A 10,930-nucleotide genomic window follows, 5' to 3' on the forward strand; every position below is an offset into this window, starting at 1 on the left:
ATCAAGAAATCAACCAATGTGCAACATTCGTCTTGTTTCACATATCAGTTTTGGACCTTTAGCTTTCTAAATGAGTTGTCTACCCAATGCTTGGAGTAGTCCACATCCAAATTTCAAAATACCAGCTAGCCATCCATTCAACAATTACCATGTATAAGTGGAGCAAACCACCATACCGCACCATAAATAAGTGGAGCAACCATCGTAGGATAACTATCTACTTGGTCCCCCGCCAGCTACATTCAATATCCAATAAGTCAAACACCAAATCGGTCATTTCCAAATTTCTAATTTGTCGAAATCATTTTTAATTTGTTGTCGTCAAGTTAATGCTGAGTCCAATGGTTTGGACCGCTAAAACAGCAAACCACAATAGCACAATATATGCAGTTAGCGGGATAGTGTTGTTTGATCTAATAGTTTTTTTTTACCCGCCATTGACATAAGCGTGTAGCAAAAGCCCAAAAATAGTCACCCCATCACTCACACAGGCGTGTAAGAGAGAAAATTTTCTTTTATAATAGTCATTCACACTGCCGTGTGGCTCTTTGTTTTTTCACGCCCTCCCCATTTTACCTTTTCTCCTATCTCTCTCTCCTTCTAACCGCCACAGTGATAGGTGTGTAGATTCATTTCAAAATTAAATCGAATTCTAGCCGCTACCCACAGAGAGGCGTGTAGATTTATTTCGAATTTTTTCTGTGACCACCACTCGTTCTGGCGTGCGGAGCATACGCTATATCGTTAAAATTGGTTGTATACTTAGCCAAACTTATACCGATAGCGTTAGTGGGTTAGCGATTTCACGCACCATTGGATCACAATTTACGTGATATTTGGTGTTTTGCCGCATCATTGGACTTAGCCTAAGACATTACTTCAAACATCCAAAACATAGCATAAAATAATTATTTCTAAGAATTATTACTTCTAAGAGTTCAAAATGAATTTTTTGGTTTTATAATCTTAACCTACGCATAAATCAAGAGTGATCTTGGACACATCCATAAAAATAACACTCCTGTATTCCGACTTTTAAAATAAATAAATAAAATTGTTCTAGATACATTTAAGTTCCTAAATTACCATTTCTTTTATTAGGCGTACCCAAGACAAAACAAGTCGTTTATTATATTATACATCGTGGGACTATTAAGTGCCCCATACTAAACTCTAAATACTCTACGTTTTCCACTTGTAACTAAAAAAGAACTTGTTCTTTTTCTTCTTCTTTTAAAAGAAAAAAAGTGATTTTGATTTAAATCAATCATACCAAAGTAATGAGGATGAATACCACCTAATGAGGATGAAGAAAAAAAATTCAAAATCAAATTTTGAAGAATAAGAAAACTCATAAGATCGACTATTATACTTTGGATTACTACAATGGACAAATACAAATATTCACGTATTTGGTCCGGCCTAAGTCTCGACCAACAACATCTAATGGTTTTGAATTTTGAAGTGCAAGATTACAAGGTTGTGCGTTGTTTCCTGATTTTATTTTATTTTGCCCCTATTGGAAAGACCTCAAATGAATTTGGAAAATATTATTAGATTGAGTCGGTTACTTGGGTATGACAAAAACTTTAGTTAGTTATGGAGTATGGGAGTGTTTTGACCCACTAATGCTAGACCGACCCACTTATTTGAACCTGCTGATGTGTCAAAAGTCTTAATCTTTGATTTACATAGAGATACGTGACCGTGTGTATTGCAATTCAAACCAACGTTATCCAAATAGTGAGTCGAAATAGTAGGTCTAAAAAGTAGGTCTGTGTAGCACTACTCGTGTTTATATTTGTTTGGCAATTTTTCTTTGGGTTTAGAGCACTCTTATTAGCAACCAAACGCTGTAAAAAGCAAGGCCTAATATTTTGAAATCGCTCGATATTTTAGACTCTTCAAAAAACAAAATATATCGGAAATGTTGATATATCAGTGGATATATCTCTTTTTGTTGACCGCTCAAAAAAAATTGTGTCAATATATCGGGAAATATTGGACATATATATCAGAAATATAAAAAAATAATAATAAAAAATTAGTCAAAAATGGTCAAAGTCAACAAAGTCAAAGATCAAAATCGGATATATCGAATATATCAATCGATATATAGGAAAATCCAATATATATCGGATCCGAATTGTGTCAATATATCTTTTCGATTTATCTCAATATATCCATTTCAGACTCTTCAAAAAACAAAATATATCGCTGATATATCGATATATCGGATGATATTTTCGGCCATGTAAAAAGCAACAAAACGCTGGAAAATAGTACTTATAGTGGGAAAATTGTGTTTACTAGTGACACTTGCCACTAAACAAACATGCCTAGGGATTTGTGTTCATTGTTATATTACTATTGTTATTCTGTTTTTGAACAAACCAAATGACTACATGGAGATGCACACAAAAAGATCATAAATATTATGTCAAGCGATGAAGCGATCGATGTTAAAAATGTAGAATTTATAAGCAAACATCGATGACACCATTGGGGCCTGTGTCAGGTACTCAGGTTCATTAGAAAATAAGAAACAAAGTTAGCGGATAAAACCATTGGGGCCAGGTCCTATTGGAAATTAACAAACTGATATCCAAGCCCGACCAGATGACACCTTGGGCCTGAGCCTGGGGCCTGACTAATTGAAGATTAGGGATATTTGCTATAGGCATAGTACAAAATACCGCGATATATCGCGATATATCGCGATATATATCGGTTTTGCAGCCAACCGACATAAGAAATCACTGATATATTTCTGGGCATGAGAAACTCAACTTATCTAGTGAAATCTTGGTAAATTACGATATTTTGGAATATAATCCAATTTACCGTGATAGATTGGTTTGTATGGGGATTGCAAGTATTGACCCGACAGTTCTTCTTCTTCCTCCACCCTCCTTCAGAAAACCAATGTTTTCATCAATTTCTTACACCCTTCCACCTACTTTCTGCAAGTTCCAACTTCATACTGAAAGTTCCACATCCACTACAACCAATCTAAGCTCTCCCTCAACCAATCTAAGCTCTCCCTCTATCTTATTTAAACCCCGTATCCTTCTCTCACAATACATAACCTGAAAGCTGAAACTGAAAGTCTCAATAGTCAATACCAAACCTCCATTTCATACTACTGAAAGTCTGAAACTATATTGCAAAATGAACAAAAGTCTCATCAATTGACAACACATAGTCTCATCAAAAGCCTAATATTCCTTGTTATCAAATGTATCAGGTATTATAATGGGTAAAAATAAAGACGTCGCTTGGAAGCATTGTCAAGAAATCCCGGGCAATAAGAATGGGACTATATGTAACTATTGTGGTGCAATTTTCAATGGTGGTGGGATCACTAGATTTAAACACCACATAGCGGGTGGCAATGTAAACGTAGAGATGTGTAGAAAACAAGGTAAGAAGGTTAGGGACTTGTTTAGAAATATGGTAGACAATGCTAAACTAAAGAAACTAAACAAGGCGGTAGCTCAACGAGAGTATGAGGAAGCAATGTGTAATACTCAAGATGTCAGTGATTCTGATGATGAGTTTGAGACCCAACATCAGGGTTATGATCTAGATGATCTTGAGCAAGCTAGGAGAGCGTCACTTGCAAGCCACCACAATGAAAACCAGTTGCACCGAGGTGGGAGTTTACGAATGGAGGTAGGTGAAGGGTCATGTTCTAAAAAGAAAGGGAAAGGGAAAATGGGGTCTCTCTTTAGAAGATCCAAGAGTACGTCTTTCGGTAAGCGCGACCGGATATTGCAACCATCGACGTTGACCTCATTCGAAGAGAAGATACAAAGCAACCGTCCATTAAACAATCGTTTAAAGCTGGGTCGAGGGCATTGGGTGATCAGTTTAGAACATTTTTTGGAAAATTTATCCATTATGCTGCAATAAACCCGCACCAAGCTATTGCCAACCCGTATACTCAGCCTATGATTGACGCAGCTTGTAGAGCGGGCCTAGGAGTAAAGCCTCCCTCCGCTTATGACTTATTTCATAAGGAACTAGATATTATCTATCTGGAAGTTGAGGAATACATTGAGGCCTTGAGATCAAAATGGGCGACGTATGGGGTGACTGTCATGTGTGATGGGTGGACGGGTCCAACAAGGAAGTCTCTCATGAACTTTCTTGTGTATTGTGATGGCCAGTGTTGTTATGTACGCTCCGTGAATGTTTCAAAAGACTATAAAGACCACATATCGATCATGGATCACATGAAGTCTGTTGTAAATTGGGTCGGCAAAGAAAATGTTGTCCAAATTGTTACGGACAATGGACCGAACTACAAGAAAGCAGGAGAACAGTTAGCTAGGCTTCCTGGTATGTTAATTACAATTATGATTTATATGTTCTTCATTTTCTTTTGCGAATAAATGTTAATCTCAATAAGATCTGTGGTACAACTTGTTTTGGTCTGGATGTGTTGCCCATTCGATTGATCTAATATTGAAAGACTTCTGTAAGAGAGCATCGGTTTTGAAATTAATTAAAAAAGCTAAGGTGGTGGTGACCTACTTGTACAACCATTCACGGGTTTGCGAACTGATGAGAAGGCTTTGTGGTGGTGACATAGTCAGACCTGCTTTGACAAGGTTTGCCACAAACTTCTTAGCTTTACAGAGTATGTGGAATAAGAAGGATGGACTTAAAGCCATGATCGTACACGAAGATTGGGTGGCAATAAGAGGACGAGGCAATAAAAAAATGGAGAAACTTGAGGATATTATTAATGAACGACAGTTTTGGAGAGATGTCAAGATTTTAGTTGATTGCATGGAACCTTTGGTGGAGACACTGCGACTTGTCGATGCTGATACCAAACCTACTATGGGATTTCTCCACAGATGGATGTCAATGATGAAAAAGAAGATTGAAAGTACCAAACGCTATCCAGAATGGGTTATTAGACTAATTGATCGCAGGTGGACAAAGAATTTGAGTCACACATTGCACTTGGCAGGTGAGATAAACTTCCCCAAAAAAATTTAATTAACCAAAATGGGTTCTTAAACTAATTGATGGCAGGTAACCAAATATTAAAATGAAGTTATTGTTTCTTTTTTGTAGCCTACTACCTTAATCCTGTCATACAATATGGTCCAGAACGTCCGGTGGTAACTATTGATCCAATTCTTATAAAGGCTGTTCAAGATGCGATCGGTGTCTTGGTCCCAGACATTGCAACCCAAACACTATGCTTGTCTGAGGTAAATATGTACTCATTATATGGAAGAATTTGATCCATATCATTTTGCTTATGAGATAATAATTTTCATATGCAGATAAAATCTTTTCGAGAGGCACATGGTACATTTGGACGACCTACTGCTCTTCACAGTCGCACTTCAGAGATGCCGGGTTAGTGAAATAAAAGTTTAAATACAATGTTTTATTGAAGGTGCTAAAACTCTTTACTGACAATAGGTTTCTCATGCAGCGGAATGGTGGACTTTGCATGGTGGGGATGCCCCGAACCTCAGAGCCGTGGCTATTAAGATTCTATCCCAAACTGTTGCATCATCTGGATGCGAACGGAACTGGAGCACGTTCGGAATGGTGCATTCAGACAGGCGTTGTAGGTTGGCAGATGATACACTACATAAGTTAGTGTACGTGCACTACAACTTGAGGCTCAAAGCCAAGAACCTAAGGTTGCAAATATTCAAGACTTCCATACCAAATCTTGACCTCACTCAGTTGTACCCAGCTTCTGACGGAGAGGATGCACCTTTTGACTGGATCCAAGACGATGAGGGTTCTGAACCCGAGTTGGACGAAGATGGGTGGCCGAATGCTTACATTGCTCATGAGATGCGTGTAGAAGTCGAAGAAAATCTTGTACCACCCCCACGACACGAAGATGCATTGGATGACACTCTTCCTCCCTCTGAACGAAATGATGAACCTATTATAGGAGATGGTTCAGACTTATTTGCTTCATCCTCAGGTTCAGATGATGATGGTGGTAGTGGTAGTGGTGGTGGCGGCGGTGGCGGTGGAGATGGAGCAACCAGTTTGCAAGGTGTGGGGGTAAACGAAGGGTCGGAGATGGAAGTTATGCCTCCATTACGCTTCACTGGCGAATCAGAATTTCAATATGCCACCCAGGATGAGGATCATGCTGGGACTGCTTCACGCATGCCTAAATCAAAGCGGGTAAGACAGAGGAGGCCACATCCTAATGTCGAAACAGCAGAATCAGCCAACTGGAGCAATCCTTCGAGTGAGGGATATACATCTGGATACTCTTATGCGGGGAGGCAGGACAATCAAGTTGGAGGCTTGTTTGATTGGAACACACCCCAAAATTACTATCCTTCTGAGGATTACAGTTCCTCGACTCCATCTTATGCCTATGGAAAGCTTCCCGCGGGGTATAACTCTTCGTCGTCACATGGCCAAATTCCTCAAGCATCTTCCGATTATGGCTATTCTAGTGGGAGTTATGCAGTACCACATAGAGGAGGTGGGGAACAGTGGTTTCCAGCCCAACTGCAGGAGTGGTTAAACCCACTCACTGGTGATATCGAGATGGCTATTGCATCCATTTCATCCCCTATTACTGAGAAGCTTGGGTATCCTATTATTGGCTTCTTGGTTACTGGTTGCCCAGATCAAGTGACATATGACGGGCACGTGAGGGATTTCTTTAACTTGTACAGGCGCTCTATGACATGGATCCAGTACTGTAACAGCTTCCTTCCATCACTTGCTACACAGGTCGTGTACGGTGGTCAAAACATTGAAGCTGGCCGTAGCTCATTCTGGGGTTAACCTCTTGTTTGCAAATTGCACTATTTCTTATGCCTCTTGGTATTGTTGAGTTAATTTACCAACTGCACTTTTAATTTGTTTCATTGCGTGTTTGTAACTTGATAAATTTTATAATAAAATGGAGCTTTATTTACTGTCAAGCTTATATGCAATTTTCCATGCGTAGAGGCATTATCATTTATAGTAAAATGGAGCTTTACTGTCGAGTACTACGGAGGAGGTATTTCTTTCTCCTGTTTCTTTGGATCTGGTTACTCTTTCAATTTCATTTTATTGTCGCTTCCATCTAATATTGTAGTAGCTGCAGTTTGCAGGAACCTCTAATATTAAAAATTTAGCTTTACTTGTTGTCTTCTGAGTATTGTGGATTTAGCTTTACATGTCTCAAATCCTATTTGGGATTCACTTTGCAGGAATTAGAAAAATTATATCAAAAGTTTGGAGAGAATGTTTTGGATGCAACAAAGAAGTTTGAAAATTTAATTACTGATAAGAAGGATATTGAAGGGTTGCCTGCTTCAGCACTTGGTTTAGCAGCGCAGACAGCAGTTTCCAAGGTACTTCACGCGGAATACTATTAATGTGGTTTTGCACAATGTTACTTAATTTACTTCTTGAATTTTCAATTTTTTGCCAGTCCTTTTTTTAACAAATAGGTTGTAGGGTACACTTACATTGGTTTTCTTCTTCATAGGTGTGAGCCACTTCCAGATGGTCGCTTCTATTTAGAGGTGAAAATACACTACATATCTTATTTAGAATTTAGAGTTTGTTTTTTTGTTTTTTTTTCACTATTGCACTAAGCACGAATGGATCTAGCTAAGACATGGTTTTGCAGTAATTTTCCTTCACACACACATAATTTACTTGCTATCTTAGAGATCAGGATGGGTTAGTTCTTTCTATTTCAGCATCAGACCATCAGTAGGTTAATATTTGCTTTTCTTTTTATGCCAGTAAAGGAATAACCGTTATGTATATCACATTGGTTATATAGGTACCGTGTTGCCGAGGTTGAATGGATTCAGGATATATATCCACTTGAAGGGACAAGAGATAGGCAAGATGTGAGTGTAGCTCTTTGACTTGTCACATTTTACAGAGTTTTCTGATTGAAACAGAACTCATAACTTATTGCATGTTTGTAAAGTGATTTTGTATATTATTAAAATTTTATCCCTTCCACACATTTATGCGAGTGTATGTCCTTTAACCTTCGAGAGGATAATGTGTTCATATCCATGTCCTAAATTTTACAGTCTTGATTCTCTTACCTATGTACATATTTGGGCACCATAGGGGCCGGCGTAACAGGTCAGTGCTCCACTGCTCCCCTTTCTATGCCCTTAAAGCTCAGATAATTTCTATCAGATGGTCAGCAATTTGCAAAATCTTCATGATGATAATATTTTTTTTTACGAGAACAACTCAATTTGTATCACAAGACTTGTCCCTATTTGTATTTAACGTTGTTATCTTATGTATTTTTTTTCTCCCTTATAGTTGCAAGAAATGGCTAGAGGCACATCAGAACTAGCTCTCTCATGGATTAGACGAGCAAGAGAAGCTGCACAAACAGGTAAGACAATTTTAGTATGCAACAGCCAGAAAACAAAACCAGATATTTGTCTACCAAAAAAGGAAACCGACAGAGAAGCATTATTTGATGATCCACCCAAATAAGGTTGTGGATACCCTGGTGTAACAATATTCAAACATAATCATCAATATGAAGCACAGTTTACTTTTTACTTTACTTTCTCCAGCGGTGATATATTGTGAGACTTGCTTATGCTTTCAGCTGTTTGTTGCTATCTAGTTACTGTATTTGGGTGTAGGGTTTAGGGAGTTGAAACAAAAACTCGAAGAAGTACATATATATAGTGCATGTCTACAGGGAAGCCAACAGAGCAGCGGATTATTTGACCTCTTTAAGAGGGCCACAGGGTAGTAACACCTTTACTAAATCATAGAGGACAAAATCATAGAGGAGGATAGGCATGGGTTACAACATGAACGGCTAAGATTATAAAGCCATAGGAAGAAGCTGCTTCTGGGGAAGGATCACCTGAGTAAGATCTGATGTCTTCATTTGTACTTGTAAAGATTTTTTTTCAAGTTAATACAAAACCCGCTTGCATTTTTGCAAAAAAAAAAGTTACTGTATTTGGATTTTGGAGTATCTATGAGACGAGGCAATGGTACTATATAAAATAAAAGTAAAAAAGAAAAAAATATAAGAAGATGTACAATGGTTATCAAAGGTCAGAACTGAGAAGACCTGTCTTTGTAAACTAGGGCTATTTTCATCAGACAAATCATTGTTGTATGATTTGGATTGTCCGCTGAATGTGTATCTCCGTAATAGGTAATCGAGCAGAAATTTGGATTCTCCCGTTGGGTTGTTATTCATAGGCTCATAGCATTACAGTTAATGGAAAATCTTTTACATATATTTGGTATACCTGATTTTCAAGTGTCTGAACTCCTTGCCAGAAAGTTCTATGAGGTACGGACCTTGTCAGAGTTTTTATCAGGTGTTAGATTCTAGTGGTTTATTGGGCAGTACTTGGAGTATATAAGACCCAAAGTTGACAGAGTATAGCGAAGTTCGCTACCAAGCATGGCCTTGCACCACTATTGTATTAGTGTAATGCTATTCCATTTTCTTGAGGGTACACTCCCTGAAGAATCATTTAATTCTTAAATTCGTTTTTAACAGTCATTCATGGATGCTTGGTCCGGCTTTGGTAATCATCAACACGAAATGTTTTGGCCTAAAAGCTGAACTATTGAGCGTACTTGTTCGGATGGGCGTTCACCCCAAACTTCTTAGTGATCCCACAGCACAGTTGCTTTGAGTTTGAATGGTATTTGATGACATGTTCTTGTCAATTATCCACATTATATTGTGCGCATATTAGAAACTCCCATAATCTGTAATCGGTCTGAAAAAAATAGCAAAAATATGAAAACAAAATGCATTTTGGTAACAAAAAAGTTAGGATCTACTGATCTAGTAGTTCTGCTTGAATGCATTCTGACTAGTTGACTCCCATTTTCGAAATTTTCATCCTACAAATACTGCAGTATTTGCTAGAGTCAGCACTCAGTGCCGAGAAATAGGCCTCAATGTGGTTTTGCACAATGTTACTTAATTATCTTTTTCTTTTCAATTGCATTTTTTTCCCTTTATTACATTCTCTTATTGTTAATGTTTTTTGTACAATCTCATTAGGGGCATGAGAATGCTACTGCTGAAAATGGTCCATGGATTATAACATTGGATGCCCCCAGCTTTCTCCCTGTTATGCAACATGCTTTGAACAGACCCCTGCGCGAGGAAGTTTATCGTGCTTATGTAACTCGTGCCTCTAGTGGAGATTTTGATAATACACCAATTATCAACCAAATTCTGAAACTTAGGTTCTGTAACAGCTTTATCTGTCAGCATAAGTGGACTGTTTCTCGTGATTTCTCTCTTCCCATTCTCTGCAATCCTGTATTTGCAAAGTAAAAATAATTAGATGTATGTGCAATCAGAATTCATAAAGCTTGTCAATGTGAATGTGTAGTGTGGTTTTCAGTAATAGTCTTGAAAAATAAATAAGCATATTGGATTCTTTCTTCCACACACAGAGAAACCTATTTGAATCCTATAGGTATGCGGAACCAAACTATGTGAATTTGTCAAATAATCATAGCATACTTTGCCACTAATTAGTCGACCTCTCTTTACCAATGATATTTTATGGTATATTGCGATATTTATGTATATTTACCATGATTCCGGTTTTCCCACACCTCATTATGCCGACCTTTGACACATGATATTTACCATAAATATCGGAAATCTATCTTTCCGATAAATTGCTTTGGTACGAAATTTTGTACTATGTCTAAAACTAAAGATTTCATTCCACACCATTAAAGCAAAATACAGAGCAGACATTTGTAACATAGAAACCAAAAAACAACCTTTGTCAGAAAAATGACATTTGTAATCTCAAACTTTTCTCCATCACTTGTTCAAAAGCCAATATTTTCATTTTCATATACAAAGCTTGAATCACTTTTAAATTAGAAAAAATGTAATATTATATTTGTTTGAATCTATTATAGAAATAATTTA

The 10,930-nt window shown here is 37.6% G+C and overlaps 2 protein-coding genes across 11 annotated transcripts; both read left to right on the forward strand.

Moving 5' to 3' along the window:
• The first annotated feature begins 3,255 nt into the window (after window positions 1–3,255).
• LOC147477926 (uncharacterized) lies at window positions 3,256–4,397 on the forward strand. Its single transcript, XM_086586116.1, has 2 exons — window positions 3,256–3,757; window positions 3,847–4,397. The coding sequence occupies exons 1-2, from the start codon at window positions 3,256–3,258 to the stop codon at window positions 4,395–4,397; spliced, it is 1,053 nt and encodes a 350-aa protein (XP_086442242.1).
• A 43-nt stretch (window positions 4,398–4,440) lies between these two features.
• Window positions 4,441–10,432, forward strand: LOC147477927 (uncharacterized). 10 transcript variants are annotated; one of them, XR_015208784.1, is made up of 11 exons: window positions 4,441–4,984; window positions 5,092–5,231; window positions 5,307–5,382; window positions 5,462–6,837; window positions 6,965–7,018; window positions 7,212–7,355; window positions 7,493–7,529; window positions 7,796–7,865; window positions 8,302–8,377; window positions 8,618–8,870; window positions 10,037–10,432. XR_015208784.1 is itself a non-coding variant. In XM_086584157.1 (4 exons), exons 1-4 carry the CDS (start codon window positions 4,570–4,572, stop codon window positions 6,796–6,798), a joined length of 1,968 nt encoding a protein of 655 aa, XP_086440283.1. In that variant the 5' UTR covers window positions 4,441–4,569; the 3' UTR covers window positions 6,799–6,938. The 10 variants fall into 10 exon arrangements, 1 of the variants encoding a protein (XP_086440283.1); XR_015208783.1 differs by having other exon boundaries at window positions 8,637–8,870; XR_015208782.1 differs by lacking the exon at window positions 8,618–8,870.
• The last annotated feature ends 498 nt before the right edge of the window (window positions 10,433–10,930 follow it).

Source organism: Coptis chinensis, chromosome 9, assembly GCF_015680905.1.
Source record: "Coptis chinensis isolate HL-2020 chromosome 9, ASM1568090v1, whole genome shotgun sequence".
NCBI lineage: Eukaryota > Viridiplantae > Streptophyta > Magnoliopsida > Ranunculales > Ranunculaceae > Coptis > Coptis chinensis.